The sequence below is a fragment of the Colletotrichum aenigma genome (assembly GCF_013390185.1).
Source record: "Colletotrichum aenigma strain Cg56 chromosome Unknown KSG_Cg56_contig03, whole genome shotgun sequence".
NCBI lineage: Eukaryota > Fungi > Ascomycota > Sordariomycetes > Glomerellales > Glomerellaceae > Colletotrichum > Colletotrichum aenigma.
In genome coordinates this window covers 5,100,397-5,121,198 of record NW_023500909.1, presented here as the reverse complement: position 1 = coordinate 5,121,198, position 20,802 = coordinate 5,100,397, and the positions used below count along the sequence as shown (strand labels likewise).

Genomic DNA, 20,802 nt, shown 5'->3' with positions numbered 1-20,802 from the left:
GGGTACTTCTTCCGCTGCAGGGCTTGTCAATGTCGACTCGGCACTCAGCAATTTGGCAATGATTGGTGTCGCGATTCGGAGGACAGGCAAAGCTTCCCGGAGCCGAAGAGCGGACCGATCATTCAATCCAGACCACTACGAGGACCTCAGAAGACATTTAGAGTGTATCATCTTACTGAGACCGGTCGAGAACATACCCGAACGCAAGGTCTTGGATGGAGGCAAGGCCATTGCTTCTGATACACCCGAGGCCGTTGCATCGAGTCTCCACGACATGGCCTCCTTCCGACTGGGTCAGCTCAACCGTTCAAATTTGACCGAGGTTCAGCTGAGGATTATCGACACCAATCTCAGGCGCAGGCATAGGTTCGTTCTGGCTCAAAAACGCTCCCAACACAACAAAGCCGCCCAACAAGCTGCCCATCAGACGGCTCATCAAAACACCCATCAGGCTGCATATCATAGAGAAATATTTTTTCCTGAAGCAGAACGTCGTTCTGAAGGCAAAACACTGAGTCCTGAGAAATTCCAAACTGAAAATAAAACGCAGGGATCGACTGAGCAGACACCGCAAGCGCCGCGAACGACCGCGTTCATGTCTACTGCATCCACGGCCGAGGGCACGATGACATACGATCCGGAGGCGAAGTACGTCCCAACTATTGCGAAGTCGCAAATATCCGTCATTGCCAACGAGACAGAATTCCCCAGGATCTCACTACCATCGTCGGACCGTCAAATCATTGAGTGCCCGTGTTGCTGTCAGCCCCTGCCTTATGAGGAAGCGAGGAAATCTACAAATTGGAGGTGAGGCCCTTGAGACTTGATGCGATAAACCCAGACGGTATCTGACCTCCGGAAAAGGCAACATCTTATAGAGGATATTTGCCCATACTCATGCGTCGCTGAGCAATGCCCGGCTCCTCATCTCTTATTCGCCACGCGGAAGGCCTGGGACATACATGTTGAGAATGACCACCCTTGTCAGTGGAAATGCATCGTTTGCGGCCAGGACGAGGTCACTTTTTCCGAAGTCAGCGATATAAGAGACCACATCAGATCATGTCACCAAGACGACGTCTCCAGTCAGTCTCTCACAGATCTGATAGAGTGGTCGCGGTTTCAGCGCATGGGAATCAACTCATGTCCGCTGTGCTCGTCTCACGGAGCAGAAGATTCCCCCGAGCTAGTTGACCATGTGGTTCGTCATGCCTACGAATTTGCATTGAGATCCCTTCCCTGCCCTCATCCCCCAGTCGAGGATCTGAATAAGCAAATCGGAACGTACGTGCCGCCAAAAGATCCCGAGCGAGCTGGCAGGCTTTGGACCTGGCTTGAAGACGCATCTTGTAGCGATATCGAACAAAACATCATGCTATCATCGTTTGACTGCGCGGACCATGGCATTCCAACAGATAGTCCGATATCGCAAAGTTACCTACAAGAAGACTACTTTGACTCTCATGCTTACTTCGATCAAATGTCCACAGCTGGCTCTCAACTGGTAGCCGGGGCTGAGGATCAAACCTCCGACCTGTCCGCTTTAAGCCCCGAGTACGATAACAGTAGCGACTACAGCCCCAAATTAACCTCTGAACCTCACCCATCACATAGATTAGATAATTTGTTTACGAGATCAATGTGAGTGAAAGAACAAGATCAGAAAAACAGAAGGACGAAGATCTCTTCTCTTCTCCAAATCATATACTAAGCCTTTGTTCTAGTACACCTGAAGAAGCCTGGATCGAAAGGCAGTTTACAGAAGTAAACCGGTCTCTATTCAGCAACGTAACGTTGAAAAAGCCTCGGCAGATGAAAATAGCTGTGTTGGGAACCGGATTCGGCATACCTCACAGTGACAAAGAATCGTTACGAGATAGACTCGTTTGGCGCGACTTTGTCGAACCCCACAATTTGGACTTCTGGAAAGATGAAGATGCTACTACGCTTAGATTTGGTCAAGGTACCTTCGTGGTCTCTTTACTTCTCAAACTTGTTCCCCAGGCGAAGATATATGTTTGTCGAGTAGCACGAAGTCGTGGAACATTAAAAGACGCTTTCAGAACGTCAACCGTTGCACAGGTAAGCTTCGATGATATGAAATTCTTACAAACAAGCTGGTACTAATGGGATAAAAACATAACAGGCCATTACATGGGCTGCCGGGCTTCCTCAAGACGTCGATATCATCAGTCTGTCCTTCGGCTCTACGGAGCACCGCGCACCCGCCATACAGAAAGCCATCACAGATGCTATGGCTGTGAAGAAGAGAAGGTTACTGATCTTTGCGGCCGCAAGCGATCCAGGAGCTCTGTTTGAATGGTTCCCCGCCTGGTTGCCTGATGTAATATCGGTCAGAGGCGCAGGCTTGGAAGGCGATTTAATCCCCGACTACAATCCTATTCCTTCTCGCACCCGGGAATCGCCAATGTTCTGTACCTTGGCCAGGGACGTGCCATGTGAACTTGGAAATAGTGGGCAAAACTAGATGTCTGGATGCCCTGTAGCGACGCCCATCTTGGCAGCGACGGCTGCGCTTTTTCTGCAGTATGCTGCCTGTATGAACGAATGGGGATTTGAACAATGGAGGGCAGATGCGCTACATGAGAAGGAGACCATGGAGAATTTGTTTCAAGAGATTGGGAGAAAGGTACAAGGGCGTACTTGGGTTGTCCAACCACGGGATCTTTTCAAAGGTTTGAACGAAGATTCCCGACTCTTGCCTCCGGTGCTCAGGAAAGTATTAAGTCAAATACCAGAGAGGGAGTAGGAAAAGAGGTCAGGCTTTCGTCAATGCGCCAGGGAGAGCCATCAAGGGGCAAGCCAGTCGTACATCACGTCAAAACACAAAGACTGGAAGCTTCAATATCCAGGGGTATATCACTCAATTGCAAAATCAAAACTCAAGACCTTCCCTCAGGATAGGTCCCAATGATGGACGGCATCCCATCATGTTTTTATCTAATTACACAAAAGGTCTTGTACGTCTCTTTCATACAAGTCCACAAGACAACATGCAAAATTCAACGCACATGCGTTTCCCATCATCTTTCGCTCCATCATCACAAAAAGCGTTTGTCTGACCACATCAATCTTTCCCAATCATGCCCATCTGATATCAATAACTGCGTTCTCAAAAACACACAAAACAACACGAATACCCTGCCCAAACAAGTAACTTATCTCTCTTGCAGTCCTTTATTCTTTCAAAAGGAAAAGGGTCGAGGAAATGGGGGTAGGGGGAGGAATGGGAAAACCGTAAAACGCCAAGGCTGCAAGACATATTTCGTTTCGTCGAGTCGTGACCTCCTTACAAGCAGAAGGTGTGTGGAGGAGGAAGCATGGAGAGGGGATGGACAAACACACCCCGCCTCAACGACGGAACGGGTTCGTAAAGCGGCTGGTCCCGCTCAACCTCGTCCCGCTCAGCCTGCTCCCACCCACACTGCTGCCCCCAACGCTGCTCGACAAACTGCTCATCTTCTCGCTGACCTTCTCGCCGAAGCCGCCCATCCACTTGGGCATCTTGAGACTCAGCCGGCCCTCGCTGTGGACGATGATGCTGACGAGGTTGAGCACGGCGTACGTGCCGCTGCCGAGCGCGCGGAAGACGGCGAGCACGGCGACGGCCCACAGGATGAAGGCGAGGTAAAAGTTGTCGCCGATGCCGCGCTCGCTGTAGGCCTCGGAGACGGCCATGGCGAGGATGGCGTTGGCGATGAGCCACGAGAGCACCATGTACGTGCGCACGCTCTTGTAGTAGTCCTCCTGCATCTGGGCCTCGGAGAGGGACTTGGCGGGGACCTCGACGCGGTCGCGGAGGTTGCGCAGCGCCTCGTCGTAGCCCGAGTCGATGTCGAGCTGCTCCGAGGGCATCTCGAGCTCGACGCTGTTGCCCTTGCCGACGGCGCCGCCGAGGTCCGTCTTCATGACGTTGTCGCCCTTGGTGCCCCAGGTGACGTCGTGGGTGTTGCAGAAGGCGTAGACCTGGAGGGTACAGATGTAGGCGGGCAGGAGCATGAAGTACTGGCCGGCCGAGGTGAACATGTGCCAGGGGTCGAGGTAGAGGAAGGACATGATGAAGTAGAGGCCAACGGTGGAGAGGGTCGAGACGATGAGGTTCGTGAAGACGTTCTGGCCGAGGTGGATATTCGGGTTGTCCTTCTCCTTGAACTGCCGCACGACGATGAAGATTGTGGCAAAGGTCGTGTAAATCATGATGATGCTGTAGGCGATCATGCTGAACATGTACAGTTTCTTGGCGCCTTGCGGACGGTTGCCGAGGGAGAGGATGAATTGTGCGCAGATGAGCAGCACGCAGGTGTACCGGAGGAAGGTGAAGATGTAAAGACCAATGTTGTGACCGAAGGGGTCTACTGTCGGGTCGGCGAGACCGCCGGCGACGAAGTAGAAGGTGAGGTAGAAGTTTGCCAGGGAGAAGTAGGTGAACATGAGCTGCAGGAACTGGTAGACGAATTCGATGTGGAGGAGGACCTTGCGGGCGAAGGTGTGGTCGGTGGACCAGATCTGCTTGAAGTGGACGAGAGAGTAGACCGCAGCGAAGAAGGCACCGTTCAGCCAACGACGTCTCTGCGAGATGAACTCAGGAACAGTGTCTATGAGTTTGTTAGTCATGATCGATTATTGGTGCATGGGAAGTTTCTCACCTGGAACGTCTGTCTCACCGTGGCAGCCCTTTACATACTTCAACACCCAGCTCTCACCCCGTTTAGCCACAAGCTCCCAGCAGAGGATACGATCTTCAGCAAGGTACATGTTGGCCGTGAACACGTCTGCGTGCTGACCATGCAGCGTCTCTCCCTTGAAGTACTGACTGAGAGGACCATGTCCCGTCTCGTCATTCTGCAGGGCGTGGTAACGGTACGCACTAAGCGCACCGGGCAGCACGGTAATGTACCCAAAGATGGACTCCAAAGGCTTATCCAGGATGTTGGACATCTTGTACTCGAAGTTTTGCGAAGCCACCAAGGGGTTCAACAGGTTCGATCCGAACTTCCCCTTCATAGCCTTGATCTCACCACAGGCACCCGCAACGTTGGAGTCGTTGTCAAAAGCCTTCCAGAGATGGTACAGCGACGTGCCGCCAGGTCTGGTACCGACGTCGAGCAAAATGCAGACGTTCGGGTTGAGGGCCTTCCCAAAGGCGTTGAAGAACCAACGATGCGAGTTCAGCTTCCGCTGGTTCTTTTCCTTCAGACAGAAGATCAGCTGGCAGGGCACGATGCCCTTCTCGGCGCCCTTGAACTTGAGATCCGAGTCGAGCGACACCTGCGTCGTGTACTCGTACACGTGGGCCTGCACGGCCTTCTGGTTGACGAAGTTCTTGGCGATGCCGTGCTGGTAGACACCCATAGCAGCGAGGGCATCGAGCGTGCGCGGATGGATCGATCCGCGACCGTCGGAGACGATGCAGACAACAATCTTCTGCCACCCCTGATCGCCCCAGGTGCGCGAGCGGTTGCGAGAGCAAAAGTGCGAAATGTTCTTCATGACGGCGTACATGGTCCTCGTGAAGTCGAACTCGTTCTCGTTGTACATGGTGACGCAGATGAAGAGCTCCGTCTCGCGGGCCGTCTTGCCAATGCACTGGCGCAGCTTGTACCCGCGCTCGACGAAGTCGTCGGGGTCGCAGGTGACGGCGGTGTAGCGCATGTGGGTGAACTCGACTTCGTCGCGGCGCGGCAGGAAGCTGTAGAGGATCGTCGGGATCTTGCACTCCAGGACGAGCTCTCCGTTGATGAGCTGGACCTCCTTCCTCGACATCTGCGGGGCGCGCACGCCTCTGCGCTCCTGGTGGCCGTCGGGGGCGGGTCCGTAGTGCTCGACCTTTTCGCTGAGGTCGGTCTCGGCCTCATCCTCCTCGCTAAGGGTGACTTGGTCCTGGGACAGGTACGATTCTCTCATGGGGTGGCTCTCGCTGATGTCAGTCTCTGGGCCGAAAACGTCGTCAGAGTCGTGCAGCGGAATCGAGACTGTCGCATCGTCTGCGAAGGCGGCTGAGTTTCGGTTTCCGCCGGTCGAGAACAGGGGCGCGGGCGGGAGAGGACGTCTCGGGCTTCCGCCGTATCTCGAAGACGGGGTTCCGGGTCGCGGGCTGCCATTGAGGTCACTGGGCTCGTAGATGCCGGACGGAGGCGGTCTGGTGAATTCGGAGGAAAGCCTGGAGGGGCTGTACGTTCTCGTCGGGGACTGGCGGCCGGCCTGGTACTCGTAGGCGTAGTCGTTCTCGTACTCCTGCTGGTAAGTGCGCTCATACTCGCGGGCGTAGTCGCGGCCTTGGAAGGGCACGTATGTCGAGTCGGTGGGCGGCGGCATGCGGGGCGGGTCCCGGATGGATGAGCGGTCGGACATGAAGGAGGCCGCGTAGGACCGCCGGGAGGATTCAGGCCTAATACTGTTTTCTGCGTGTGAGCCTCTGCCTGCGCTGGAGTTTGTGCTGTCGTGAGAGTCGTCTGACAAAGGAGCAACGGGAGCACTTGAAGATTTGCGCATCGCCTGCCTCCGAGGCGAGGGTCCTTCTGGTATGGTCGGGAGACTGTCCCGGAACTCAGCGTCCCTCATCTGCGCGGGCTTCCTCTTCTTCTGCAGCTTGACAGTAGCAGAGCGCGCCGGCTTAGGAGTCAGAGGGGCGGATTGAGCTTCACCAAAGTCGACGACATTCACGCCCCTTACTCTCGGCGGGTGAATGGGCTCCGGGGGAGGTTGCGCCTCCTCCTGCTGCCTCAATGTCGCAATGTGCTCAGGTGTAGAGATCACCGGGTCAGCCCCGTCCGACTTCTTCCTGCGCAGCGAAAGCGGGCGTGGAAAGAGGCTGGGCGACGACTCGGGCGTCTTGTGGTCCTGCTGAAGAGAAGAAGACGATGACGAAGGAAAAGAGGTAGGAGCTGAGGGGATCTGGACATGAGCGCTGGAAGCTACATACGTTGATCGACTGTCTGGTTCTTCCACTTGAGTCAAGAGTCGAATGGCGGCGGGATTCCTGGAGCTCCCGGTGGGAGTGCCGTCGTCGTCGCGGTCATCGTAGGACGGCAGGCTGTAGTCGGGCGGTCGGTTTGGGGCCATTGTGCCTGTTCTGGTCGGCGCCGCCCAGTTACTGGGGTGAAGGTCTCGTCTGTCTCAGGAATGAGAATGAAGCTGGTCTTCCTTCTCGGTTTGGCCGGTGAAATTGAAAATGTTTCTCTCACAACGGGACCGGGCGCCGCGAAGGAGGTCTTGAGTGAGTCTGGCGTTCAGTCGTGGGTGGTGAGTTTGCCGGGCGCAGATTCTCGGCGTTCGTGGGGTCAATTGGTCGTCGTGTAAGTCGGTCTCGATGACGATGCTGGTCGGTGAGAGGAGTCGCCAACAAACGTCCGGATGAATGCAAAAAATGAGCTAGTTGGCCTCTTTTTTTTCGTCTTTCGTTTCTCGCAAAGTGGGAATGGAGTGAGATGATAAGAGGCAGGCAGCTGGGAATTCCATCTGGCAGAAAAGACGTGCAGGAAAAAGCTGGGGGGTAGCAAGACCTCGTGGGAGGGATGGAGTCTGGCGTCTGGTTGGTACCTATGGGACGCCTCCAGCGCATCCGTGAGTTGTCGAGGGGCAACAGGGCGGATCGGGGAGTTTGATCGCGTTGGCCCAGCAACCCGGCCGTGATTCGCGGTGTTCCTGGCTCGGTGGGCGCAGAAAAGCGGGACACTGCATGGGGGGGCTGCTGATGCACTGGGCTCAGAGCACCGCCTGTGGGAACTCCCTAGCAGGCGCCCGGTTAGCGCCCACGGGGGCGTTGCTGGACCCCGTCGCCTAAAACGGCCATCCAACGCCGGGCGGAGTGGCTCAAAGTAAACAAATCGAGCTGGGCACCTGGCTCATCCGCGATGCCGTCCATAGGTAGTCTTTCCCATGTCCTTTGACGATGCTCCGCCCTGCACCGCACCTGTCAACTCTCACCTGGGGCGCAACGTGGCCATTGCTCGCAGAAACACAACACAACCCCATGGCTTGGACTGTTTCTTTTTTGGTCCTTCTCCTCTTGTCTTGCGTGACGCACCGCAGATGTCGTATGCAGCACGACAGATCTTCTGTGTATCCGTCTCCCCGCCCATTCGCCTAAGCATGTATGTAAACAACTCTCCGCCTCCAGCTAAGGTTGTCTGTTTTCTCTCTATCGTGTTGATCCACTCCTCTTTGTCTTAATCTAAACACCCCAGAGCGCCCTCCAACGCTTCTCATCCGTCCTCAGAGGCCCGTCGAACCGTCCAAACCTGGCCGGCAGCCCCTCGTTCGCCTCGGGCAGGCAGATCCACTCCCGCACGCAATCCGGAACCTCCTCCTTGATGTGACTGATGCAGATCAACGCCTGTTGGTCCGAGAGGCCCCGGACCCTCACCTCCCCGGCCTTGGCAGCCTCGCTGTCGACGATCTCCTCCCCGCTGTACGTCTTCTCCTCGCCCTTGGCCAGGAACAGCATGCACTTATCCCGCACGGCGTCGTCCATGCCGCTGAACGCCTCGTCGAGGACCACCACGTCGGGGTTCTTGATAACGGCGCGGAGCAGGAGGGCGATGCGTTGCGCGCTGAAGGACAGCCCGCCGAAGAGGAAGTTGTCCGCCCAGACCAGGCTATCGCCCGTTGTGTTGTGGTATTCAGGGTTCAGCTCGGCGGCGAACCAGCGGAGCGATGCTTCAACCTTGCCTCTCGCCTCGTCGTCGAGCTTGGGCACCGCCTTGAAGGTGTCTGCCCACGCGTTCTCAAGCACCTGTCGCACCGTCAGGCTGCGGGGCATGTGCAGGTGAACCTCCGGGCTCGAGTGACCGATGCGTGACTGAATGTCCCAGAACGTGAGTGGCCTCTGTCCCGAGCCTGGCTCAGGGAGTCTGCTTCGTCCGAATAGCTTGATGGGGAGGGAGTACGTCTGCGGGTGGTCGGAGCAGAGAAGAGAGACGATGGTGGTCTTTCCAGAACCGTTCGGCCCAAAGACACCCCATCTCTCACCTCGTCTCACTGTCCAAATCAGGCCATCCTTGGTCCCGGATTCTGTATCCTGAGACCAGTTTCCGAGGGCAATCTTGCTCCCGTACCTGACCTGGCAACCGTCCATCTCGACTAATGGCTCTCCAACTTCCTTAGAAACACCCTCTTCAGTGACAACGGGCCCAACACCATGGCCCTTCTTCTCCTCTGCCGCAACAAGCCCATCGCCGACGACACCCTTGGCAGTCAGCGTTCTTCCCATCTCAATAAGTGAATGCACAGGCAGTTTCTCATCCTCCGTCAACCCACCCTTCCACACGCCCCTGACGTACTTTCTCAGCCCCTCAAGCACAATATCCTTCTCCCCCATGGACCCAATCTGGCAGCCGCTCCTCAAATACACCAAATGCGTAATCCACTCAGGAATAGGGTCCTGCGGCCTCACACTCAACACAAGCCTAGGGCTCTCCTTCTCCGCCAGCCCCTCCAGCAACGGACTCAAACTCGCCACGGTAGGCGGATCGAGACCCATGAACGGCTCATCCAGCAACAGCACCTCCGGCGTCGTCAACAGCGCCCTCGCAATCCTCGCCCGCCTCCCCTGCCCATTACTCAGAAACGCAACCGGCAAATCGAGCAGTTGATCCAGCCTCAGGTCCTTCACAACCCTCTCCAACAGTCCCCGCGGGAGCTCCCCCTCCCCCTGCTGCCTCAGCTCCCGCTCCAGCGCGTTCTGCTCAAAGTTGCCCAGCAAAAAGTCGCGCAGGCTGAAATCCGTGTTCTCTCTTCGTGACTCATACCGCGCGGCCAGGTACGCGCTGGTCGTCGGCCCTCCAAGACCGCCGCCCTGCTCGCCGTCGAAGCCGACGTACTGTATCGCCTTGCTGGCCGTCCGCAGCCGCGCCGGGACGTCTTCGCTCGACAGGTACGGGTACGACCGCGAGCTCGGCGGGATCGCGAGGTGCTGGCCCCGCAGGACCTGCAGCAGCGTCGTCTTGCCGGACAGCGACGGCCCCACGATGCACCAGTGCTTCTTCTTCGTACCCTCCGCCGTCGTGGAGGGAATCTCGAAGCTCAGCTCATCGAACAGTGACGGGTTCGGGTGCGTTGTCTGCGCGTTCGGGTGGCGTCGGTAGAACGTGCCGTTGGCGATGCGTAATATCGGCGCCGAGGAGCGCGGTGGTAACCTCATCGTGAAATTTCAAAAATCTGTCCCCCAATTGGCCGTTATAACACAGTCAATTGATCTTGTAGAATCTTGTAGTGTGTGGAATGAAGATGACCTCTCCACATGGTCTCCCCCTTGAATCGAAAAGTCTCAGGGGAGGGGAGTTGACGTCGCAGCTTTCCCCGGACTTTTTCTTATTTCGCGGGTACGGGTACGTAATTAATGGAGCGGACAGCTTCGCTGCGATCTCGGTGAAAGCTCGACCGTCATCGCACCCCACCACGCGGGTACCTTCCCACCTTCCTCCACAGCTCGCCCGGGGCCGGGGGAGAAAGCAGGCAGGGGTGGCCAGTGCACTCTGGCAGCTTCCTGCCGCGCCTGCATTTCAGCCTGGAAGTCACGTGTCAGTATTATCTAAGCAGTTCCGACCGGGGAAGCAACCACGGCAGCAGCACCAAAGCAGCAACGGCAGGCGGACAGCTCCAGGCACATCACGTAGGCGCAAGCTCCCAGCATCCCAACCAACACCCTTCATCACAGCCGCATCAACCACCTCCCATACACACACACAACACCTCCATCACCTCCTCCCCAAATCCAGTCAAGATGTCGGTGAGTACTCCAACTATCTCCCTCTCCCCCCAATCTAACCACCAGCCAAACTAACCACAAACCCCCCTTCCAGATGCGAATCGTCCCCGCCAAAAACCAACCCACAACCTACGCCGCCGGCGCCGCTGCCCCCTCGGCCCCCGGCGTCCACGACACCCTCCGCGCAGGCGTCGGTCAGTCCGCCCTCGACTCCCGCAACAACGTCCCCTCCTCCGCCCACCCCCTCGAGGCCCGCCTCAAGAACTGGGAGGCCACACAGGAGTCCATGCGCATGGAGACGCTCCGCCGCACCTTTGGCGCCGCCGAGCCCATCCGCCGCCAGATGGAGCTCAAGATCACCCAGAACGGCGAGTGGCGCCCCGTCGCCCTCGGCGGCCAGCAGGCCTCCGTTCACGAGGAGATCCTCCGCGGCAAGGACGCCAGCATCACGTGGGAGGACGTGTACACGGGCGACGAGAGCGTTGGCATCGTCGGCATGCACGATGAGATGGAGAGGAAGCTCAAGATCTGAAGGGAGCGTGGGGACGGGATGACTTTCGTGAGGAAACGGGTCACAAGGAAGGTGGATTGACTGTAACATTACGACACACGCGCAATGAACCTCCGGCTGGGGAGATTTTACACTACCCCCAATATCATAGAAGGAGTTTGCTAGAGCAGCCCAGGGATGGAAGGGAACCGAATACGTTCGTTCTAATATCCTATGGACAGATCCACCCACGGACGGGCGCGAGAGCAGACAGAACAGTCAAAAAATACAAGCTATGGATACGCCAACTCCTGTTTCCCCCCGTTTCTTCTTCGCTCTTTGTAATACGCTCGGGATGAGAGGGGTAGTGTCGGCGGATGGACACGCACTCAAGAAGAGAGAAGAAAAGTAGTAAAAAAAAAAGAAGAGACCCTGAAACACCCAAACCCGAGAGCCTCGAGACCAGCCGGCCCGGGGCACATCTGAAAATGCATGCAGTATCGAAACCGAACCAACCCCCTTTCCATCCGCCTTCTTCCCATGCATGTCATTCTTCCCTGTCGATTAAGGAATGGATCTTTGGAGATGTAAAGAATGCTGAAGAAAACACCGTGGTCGAGAGGCCGTTTCGATCATAAGATTACACAGCACCCGCTGCCTCCTTCGCGGTTGCGGCTGCCGCCCGAGGCCGACTTGCTACCTCCCTTGGGCTCCTCCTCTTCGACGATGTCGGCAGGCCGAACCGTCATATGGACGACGTTTGCCGCCTCAGCGCTGAAATGGTACTCTGCAGGATGAGTCAGTATGGGGGAAACTACTGCTGTGTGTAGGGTATCGTGGTTTACTTACGCTTGAGCTGGTCCTTGTCATCCAGCAGCTTTCCGAAATGGATCAACCGTATGCTGCTCGGGCTGGCCGGTTTTGGATCCCACTCATCACGCCACTCCCGCAGTATCAGCTCCTTAAGGGTGTACACACTGATGCTGAAAGGATCTTTCTTCCCGGCCTCCGTCAATCCGGGCACATTGACGTTCCTCTTTGTCAGGTACTTCTCGTCCAACTTGTAGGGGTGTCTCGCGCCGGTTGTTAACAGTAGCGTGATGTTGCAGACGGGGCCGTCGGTTGGTGAGACGGTGATGGGCTGGACGTCATCGACCGAGGGACCAATTGCCAAGGAGTCGTCTTGGCTCTGGGCCGCAGGCTGCGCTGTGTTGCCGGACTCCTTCTCCTTTCCCTTGGCCGAGGGTTCGATTGAATCATCGGCTCCCGTCGCGGTGTTGGGTTCTGGGTGTGATGAGGCGGCGGCGGCCTTGGATGTGTTTGCGGCGGCATCGTCTGTTGACAGGTTCGTCATGGGTACGGCGTCCCTGGGCTGGGCCAGAGAGGCGTCGCCGTCCTTGGGGGGTGCTTGTCCTCCAGTCATGTTGGCGGTATCGGATGGTTTGGTATCGGACATTACTGAAGTCGATGTCGATGGCGATGTTTTTTTTAGGGGTCGAGCAGCAGGTCGTCGTGCCTTGCAAAGGGGGACGGGACTGCGGCCTCGTTGGTGCTGGGGCAGACCGACGGCGACGGGCGACGGGCGACAGGCGACGGCGGCTGCGGCGGTGGTGAGGAGCGGCAGGGCGGCGATGGGGGAAGAGGCGACGCAATTGCTCAATTCATGCGGGAGGCGCGACGGGGGTTGCGATCGGGAATGTCGGCGAGGATTGAGGTGAGGTGAGGTGAGGTGAGGTAGGAAATTGGTAGAGATGTCGTCGAGTGAGACGGATTGGAAGGTGCTACTACTACTACCAGTTGGTTGGCAGTTGCCAGGATGGGGGGTTTGTGAAGCGGAAGGCGGACCCAAGTCAAGTTCCAACCATCCAGCAATGTGGGAAAAAGGAAGGACGGGATGTTATGGGGGTCGGATTGTTGGAGACGGGAGGTTGACGGACGGGCTGGGCGCTGTCTGCTGGGTGCCCTGGGCTGGGCTGGGCTGGCTGGGCTGGGCTGGCTGGGCTGGGCTGGCGGACCTCACAGGCTGGGACTGGAGTGGACTGGGAGCAGCACCTCACTCCCGTCAGGTTCAGGTCACAGTGTAGGAGGGTCGGGTGCTGGTGCGGTGCGGTGCGGTGCCCAGATGGGTGGGCAGCCGTTCGGCAATAAGTCCGTTGTGCTGGGTCAGGTCAGGTCCAGTCAGTTTAGGAGTGCGAGTGAGGGAACCTGGGAGGCGAACCTCATGCTCCAGTAAAGGTACCCGGCAACTCAGATACGGTTATGCTGACTACCTGCCTACCCTTCCTGGATAGTAGGTAGGTACCTGCAATCGCTATTCCTTCCTCGCTCGTCTCTGTCACTGACACCGTCCCCTTCAGCGTCGTCTGTTTAATTCCTGATTTCCCTATTCTTAATTGCATCACATCATTTGGCTCGCTGGACACGAACATGGAAACAGAGACGCCGCCGCGTGGCTCCAAGGTGCCCCAACCAACATGGCGGTAAGGTAAGCCCAAGACACGAGACAGGGTAATGCCGTGATGAGAAGCAGGCGGTGGTCCCGTTTGTCTTCCCGTTGAATTCCCGGGCAGATCGGATTACGGCGCAGGCACGGCGTCTTCGAGTCGTGCAGCCTGTTTCGTCTTGTAGGTCCAGCTTGACAACCAGCCTGCCAGCCCAGCAGATGGCGTCCCTAGCAGACCCAAGCAGGATATCGGTCGGCGGTCGCGGCGGAAGCCGGCAGCGAAGCGGCCAACGATCAGTCAAGCGTTGAGGATGTCAACCCGGAATCACGAGCTTCGGTCCATGGTCCAATGTCGAAAATCCAAATGTCGGTCACTCGGTCCTCTGCAAAGTACAGCAGCGTCGTTTTTAGCACACACTGCCGTTGCCCTTTCTGTGTCAACAAACAAGATGAGTGGCCGAGCTGATCTATGGCAATGAGACAATGATGCAGCCGGCGTTCAAGGGGCTGGCAGGCTGGGTTGCTGAGAAACGAGGCCGGTGATGGGTGCAGTAATGGTGCTACTGCTGCTGTTCCTCTATTCTTCCTCGGTTTGCATCGAGAAACGATCCCCCATTGCAGACGCAGGGTCCAGGATGGCGGCGACTCCTTTGAAGGCAATTGTCTTTTTTCGAAGAAGCAGAAAGCCACTGCCCACTTCCAGGCACGCGCTGGGCTTTATGAACCAATATTCTGGCTTCTGAAGGAACAGCGGGAAGGGACCTGCTTGCTTCCATCTGCTGCAGCACTCCACTCGGCTGAGAGTGGAAGTCACTGTGGGCGTAAAGCACCTCACTGGGGCCTCAACTCTCAAGAGAAGGATCCACCCAGCTCTGCTCCTCCCCCATCAATCCATCGGCCATTCCCCCTCCTTCTCCAGACTCCAGATGCTGTCCCAGGTCCCGTCGTCCCCTTTCCCTATCGGATCGGGTGCTTCCACAGCACGTCCTGCAGCCGAGATGCGAGGTGCGAAACCCGAAAACTCATGGGGGCAGTCGCACTGTATTTCTCCCGCTAGGCCTGCTCCAGTCTAGCGGCTTGGGCTGGTGGGGCAGGGGGCGCTATCGGATTTTGGCAAGCACCAACACCGGGCGGTCGCGGCTAGCCCCCGCCATCAGAAGGGCCGCTATCTCTCTCGACATGACACACTTCCAGCGCACGCACTGTACAATGCACTCTGAGGTCAGCCCAGCTGCCTTTCAATGGAAGGCAGGAAGCAGGTCGACTGAGGGAAGGATCAAATGGAAAACACGGCACGAAGCGCGGGCAACTCATCCGCGGCGTCAATGCCAGTCCAGCCCAGTCTCGACGGAATTGCCTCACTCGCTCAGCCAGGCACGACACCGCACTCGCTAGGTCGCTCATCAAACAGGGTACGTACTTGTTCACCGGCACCCTTCAGGTCAGGTCCTGCCCCGTCGGTTCTCTCATTTTCCAGGGAACATCCAGCTTCACCAACCTGGCTAAGTGTCTGGGCATCCCAAATCCTCCCCCGGCGTCCATCCCGAATCCAAATGCAATCGGGCACGCTGGAAACGTGGGCCAGGAAAAACGACACGAGTTGTTTCAGTAGTCCTCCACACGCGTGTGGGAAACACAGCTCGGTACTGCACTCAGACGCTCGAAAGAGAACCGCAGCAGACAGACCCCGAGGCGTCACCGCTATGCTTGTTTTCTTCGTCAACGCCAGTGCGCCGTCTCTGTCTCTGTTTCTGAACATGGGACAAGTCCAGGAACGACCAAACTCGTACTCAAACCCTCACCACCTTACGCCGCAGCATGGAGGCTCATTCGCTTGATCTACGCAGGACGGGAAGGAATCCCACGCTCAAGCCCCATGTTCCTCACGACATCTGCAGAAATAGAAGCCGCAAGCTCGAGCTCCCATGCGGCTCTGGAGTCTCTATCCTTTCGGCCTACCGCTGCTCTCATCAGTTCACAGCCTCAACATCGGCAACCTCCGGTGAATACGGCATAACGAAGGACTTGAAGGATTCGACCTGATCCAAGTCGCAAAACAGCCGCAGAATGTCAAGCAGCAGCAGCAGCAAACAATACACACACCGTAGCAGAGTCGAGAACACTGCGAGCTGAGCCGACCATCCCAGAACCCCACACTCCAAAAGAATTAAAATGTCAAAAGAGGGCAAGACACAGCCCAAAGCCACGATCTTAGACCTAAACGCATCCAGCCGACAACAAGATGCCGGTCCAAGAACTCAGCCTCCTTCAACCGCCCGGACACTGGCACTAGCTCCATCCACGGCTCCAACGGAAAGGGCGCCCGAATTCCAGCCCGTTTCTCGAGCTAGTCGCCCAGCCCGCCAATCGCCTCCCTCGTCCTCATTGCTACTCACCGACCTGCCTTTAACTGAAGTGCGGAAGGGCAAGCAATGGACGCTGCCACTTCGATACCCTACCTCGAGTCGCCTGCTTCTTCGAGATATCGCCCATCAGGGAACCTGTAAGACGATTCAAATCCCCCACAGACCGCGCGCACTACAAACTCCACAACCCCAGTCTCATCGCCCGTGCCTCAAATCCGCCCAAAACACTCCTACCCCAGACCACCAAAAAGCCGAGAAACACCACCGATCCTCCCCCTCCCTCGGCGCCCTCTCCACGTTACTGGCTCCTTCGCTCAAATCGCGGGGGAATCCACCTTTCTCCCCCACCCGATTGCGAAAACGCCAAGCCAAGTATACGTACAATACACCATCCATCTGCCCTCACTCATAATATTAGTAAGGCAGTTAAGCCACCCCCCCCCCCCCAAGTAACCGATACCCACCCCGAACCGATAGAGAAAACCGTGATTTTCGCTTACTTTAACTTTTTATATCTATAGACCTATTAAGGATATATAATATAAGAAATATATACAATAGTATAGGTATGAAAATAAATATAAATCTATTTAGTTTATATTTTAGTTAATTATATAATCTATAATTAATACTTAGATATAGTATTTAATATTATAGAAAGTTTATTAATAGTTATTTTATTATTCTTTTAAGATAATAATACTATTTAAAACTTCTTAATTCTAAGTAAAATATAAGATATACAATAAAACTTTACTATAGTAAAGTATTATGATTAGTTATTATAATATTAACTAATAGCTATAAAAACCTATATAGTAGTAATATAGAGATGTTTTATTAATAGATAATATAGTATTAATAGCTATAATAATAGTTACTTTAAATTTAAACTTGTTTTTAAATTTACATAGAATTTTACTAACTAGCTAATTTAATATAGAGTTTTAAGTAATGTTAAGGCTTTCTTAGTATTTAGTAAGAAAATACTAACTAAAACTCTTTTACTTTATATTTAGTTTATTACTAGTAAATAGCTTAGTAATAATTTATATAATATTTTATTTAGACATAAATATTACTAAACTAGCTATATAGAAACTTTTATAATTTTATACTATAATTTCGCTAAGTTATAGTATTTTAAAAATAGTGTGTTTTTGAAGTTTATATGTGGAACTGGTTATCGGTTACCCGGGGGTATCGGTTACTTAGGGGGGTGACTTAGAGTCTATCCATCCGTATATCGCCTTGAAGACTGGTGCCCTTTCAACTAAACTCTCCGAGCTGCGCTGTCTAGAGACGTCGCCCCAAATTCCGCCCCTTCTTCAGAACAGCACCCTTTCCCCCCTCTCTTTTTGGCTCGAGGCTAAGATCTAGGTCCCAAAAGCTCTTGGACCTACTCGAATAGACTTCCCGCGATCCCGCCACTCTAACAAAAGCAACAAACCTCCCGTACGCCCGCTCTCGAGACATCTTTGCGTTTTCTTTGTCTGAACCTCCTTTGAGGGCGCGATGGCACTAATCTGCAATCGCGAACCTTGCGAGACCCAACTACCCCGCGATTTCAGGCATTCCTTGGAACATTACAGTCCAAGCCCGTAGTGACACCGTAGTTGACCTACTTAAACTCCCATTATCGTGATGTTGAAGCAATGAAAAGTTGAATGAATCCAAGAACAGTGTCTCTGCCATTACCGACGAGGATATCAAATGTAATCTACGTACAGAAGCTTCCCACACATTACGCTCATCCGCTCAGCAGCCCTCACAAAACTACTACTAACTGTTACCCCATTGCTCTCACAGCACGAGCAGGTCCCCGTTGCCTCCCTGCGCCGGCTGCACAATCTGTTGCGGCGCGTGCTGGTTGACCACGTACCCCGTCTCGTAGCCCGACGTGTCCCCGAACGCGTCGCCCTGATCGATCCGCATCGCCGCCATTTGCTGCGGGCCGATGCTGGAGAAGTAGGCGTCCGCGTCGCTGACGGCTTGGGCGAGGTTGCCATTGGCATCGACGCCGCCCGCCGCGTTGTTGTTGACGTGCTGGCTGTGCATGTTGATGTCCTGCGCCTGACTGCCCATGCCGAGCATGCTGAGGCTCTTCTGGTTCTCGATCGACGTCGGGAGGAGGTGCTTCTGCAGCGCGGGCGAGTCGATGAGCTTGCGCGGGCGGGCGGAGCGGAAGACGGTCTGCACGGGCTTGAGGTACACGGTGGCGAGGGTGCCGACGTTGAGGCACATCTCCTCGAGCGTCGCGGGGTCGAGGCGCTCCGACTCGGCCGTGATGGCGGGCTTCTCGCCCATGACGATCTTCTTGGCCGCGTTGATGTCGGTGGACAGGAGGCGCCAGTACATGTACGCGCGGTCGCGGAGGTCGGGGTTGTCTGTCTCTTCCGTGGCCCACTTGAGCACCTTCGGGACCAGCTCCGCGCCCTTCGTCGGCCTCTGGATGAAGAGCTTGACGGTGGCGGTGAGCAGCGCCAGCTGGACCTCCACGGGCTCCTCGGCGAAGGAGTACAGGAAGTCTTCCAGGAGGGCGTCGCTATTCTCTATCCTGTCCGCGTACTGGCCAATGACCCACACCATGGCGGCCTTGGCCTCCGGCTCGTCGAGAGAGTCGAGGTGCTCGCACAGGGTGCCGATGATGGACTCGTACTGGTTGGGGTACTTGCGGAAGATGTTTCTAATAACGACCGTGGCCTCCTGCACAATGTACGTAACCTTGGTCGCGACCAGCTCCAAGAGCAGGTTGATACACTGCCTTGCTGCCGGTTCGATCTTGATGGCGAGCTTTCCTATGGCTCGCACGGCTTTGCGCACAAAGTGTACATCGATCTCGGTGGCGTACTCTCGCAGTTCGGTGAGCACCTCGTCAATGTTGTTCTCGTTGGCCAACATGAAAATGAGCTCCAGCTTCGTGACCTTGACGTAGATGGGGTCGTTGTATTTGCAGAAGAAGACGCGGATATCGTTGCGCAAGACCTCGGGCCGACGCTGCAGAATCAAGAGAGCATTCCTCAAGGCTAGGTATTGCACTTCGGGGCCCTTTGCGAGAAGAGTTACCAGGGGCGGCGACAGCTTTTTGCAAAGCGCCGCGTTATGTCTTTGGTCGGCGATGTAGTTCATGAGATACAAAACGACACGGATACACGTCAGAACGACAGCAGAGTTGGAGTGTGATAGGCGTGGTGTGATACGCTCCGCGAGGAGAAGAGCTTCGTTTCCATCTTGGGGCACGTATGACATGAGCGCCTCGAGGATGTACGTCTGGCCCCATCTGAACGTCTGTGTCAGCACGCAATCTTGACATTACGCTTTGGGTGTCAACCTACTCAGAGCAGTCCGCCAAGATGGCCACCATTTTTGAGGCATTGCTGTAGTCGATGGTGAGCTTGATCGCATCGCTGCGCTCCCAGATGTCCATCAGAGATGCCAAAGCGCTGGCAACAACCGTAGGGTTGTCGTCTCTGAGCAGGGTATTCAATCTGTCGATCAAATCGGAACCCTCAACCATTCGTCGGTCGTGGTCGTAGAGCTTCGCGACGCAAAACGCTGCCGTCTTCCTCACGTATGGGTCGGCATCCTTCAGCATGTGCTTAACCAGTGGAACAGTCGCTTCGACGAATTCGCGGACGTGGATGTAGGACATCGTTCGGAGTGCAAGCGCTCTGACGAGGGGGTTGTGGTCTTCCATATCCTGGACACTGTCAGTCACGGCTTCTTACGCAACATCGCAACATGACAACCTACCTGCTCTAGTACTGGGATCGCCTGAACTGCAATCTCGGGTCGCATTCTGGCATAGTTCACCAAAAACAAGAAGCACCTGGAGTTTGTCAGAAAGAGCCCCCTGGGAGTGCAGACATGAGGCCATACATCTTCTTGATTTCCAGACTCTGGATATGCATGCAGCCGATGATGTCGGGGAACAAGGCGACCATGTCATTGTTGCTCATGGTCATGTTGGCGACAATCTTCTTGAGGGCGATCTTCTTGTTCGCATTGTTCTTGTCCTTCTTGCCGCCGCTGTTCAGCTCGAGCCTCAGCTCGGCTACCTTGCCCTTCGAGGTTGTCAGCTGTCTGATGTAAGGCGGCGGGGGCACATAGGCCATGAACATGCTGGGCGGCGCATATGCAAGCAGTCAGGCAAACATGGGCCAGAAGGAGAGGCTCGGTGATGGTTGCGAGGCAGCTCAAAGCCGCAGGACGCAGAAGGCTAGGGTATGCGGGAGAGGGAAGATAATGTAGACTTTCAGAACCAAGACCTTGACTTCTTCAAAGTCATGACAGGGGTTCAGATGCAATACATGCAGGTATCACACGACAAGAGACGGGCGCACCCAGCGAAGAGTGTGCAAGACAGGAGAAGCAGAAGCTAGAGCTTACCCTGGCAAACAACTTGGAGTCTCCTCCACCCTGAGCGGCCGACATGATGACGCCCTCCTATATGAGACCTGGCGGTGGTCGGTGTGGTAGTATGTAGTGCGAATCTTAGACAGTAGTTCCCCTCTGGACAGGCCTCCAACAAGCTTTGCCGGCGTGTGCTTCGATCGGGTGGTGGTGGGCGATAACACCACAGACCCCTCACGCCTAGCTGTACGAAAGTCGGCAAAGGATGGGTAGGTATCGTTGACGCTGTTTGCTTCCCCCGCGGGCCTAGGATCAAGCCACCCAATTGGTAAGAGGGTCGCAAAAGTTGGCGGAAGGCTGCAGTTTTCCTGGACTCGAGTGTCTTGAAATGGTGGGAGGGGGCGCAGGTGCAGAAGTGAGG

The 20,802-nt window shown here is 55.5% G+C and overlaps 5 protein-coding genes across 5 annotated transcripts; 1 reads left to right on the top strand and 4 right to left on the bottom strand.

Moving 5' to 3' along the window:
* Window positions 1-3,372: 3,372 nt before the first annotated feature.
* chs-2 (Chitin synthase 2) lies at window positions 3,373-7,083 on the bottom strand (the record flags this gene model as incomplete). Its single annotated transcript, XM_037320591.1, has 2 exons — window positions 3,373-4,616; window positions 4,668-7,083. The coding sequence occupies 2 exons, from the start codon at window positions 7,081-7,083 to the stop codon at window positions 3,373-3,375; spliced, it is 3,660 nt and encodes a 1,219-aa protein (XP_037181348.1).
* A 1,111-nt stretch (window positions 7,084-8,194) lies between these two features.
* CGCA056_v005337 (putative ABC transporter ATP-binding protein) lies at window positions 8,195-10,162 on the bottom strand (the record flags this gene model as incomplete). Its single annotated transcript, XM_037320590.1, has 1 exon — window positions 8,195-10,162. One exon carries the CDS (start codon window positions 10,160-10,162, stop codon window positions 8,195-8,197), a length of 1,968 nt encoding a protein of 655 aa, XP_037181341.1.
* Window positions 10,163-10,823: 661 nt separating this feature from the next.
* UMP1 (Proteasome maturation factor UMP1) lies at window positions 10,824-11,261 on the top strand (the record flags this gene model as incomplete). Its single annotated transcript, XM_037320589.1, has 1 exon — window positions 10,824-11,261. The coding sequence occupies one exon, from the start codon at window positions 10,824-10,826 to the stop codon at window positions 11,259-11,261; it is 438 nt and encodes a 145-aa protein (XP_037181340.1).
* Window positions 11,262-11,851: 590 nt separating this feature from the next.
* On the bottom strand, window positions 11,852-12,642 carry CGCA056_v005335 (uncharacterized protein; the record flags this gene model as incomplete). The annotated part of the gene is made up of 2 exons (XM_037320588.1): window positions 11,852-12,006; window positions 12,069-12,642. The coding sequence occupies 2 exons, from the start codon at window positions 12,640-12,642 to the stop codon at window positions 11,852-11,854; spliced, it is 729 nt and encodes a 242-aa protein (XP_037181343.1).
* A 5,189-nt stretch (window positions 12,643-17,831) lies between these two features.
* ap1b1 (AP-1 complex subunit beta) lies at window positions 17,832-20,149 on the bottom strand (the record flags this gene model as incomplete). The annotated part of the gene is made up of 4 exons (XM_037320587.1): window positions 17,832-19,308; window positions 19,364-19,728; window positions 19,782-19,857; window positions 19,908-20,149. The coding sequence occupies 4 exons, from the start codon at window positions 20,147-20,149 to the stop codon at window positions 17,832-17,834; spliced, it is 2,160 nt and encodes a 719-aa protein (XP_037181342.1).
* Between the last annotated feature and the right edge of the window lie 653 nt (window positions 20,150-20,802).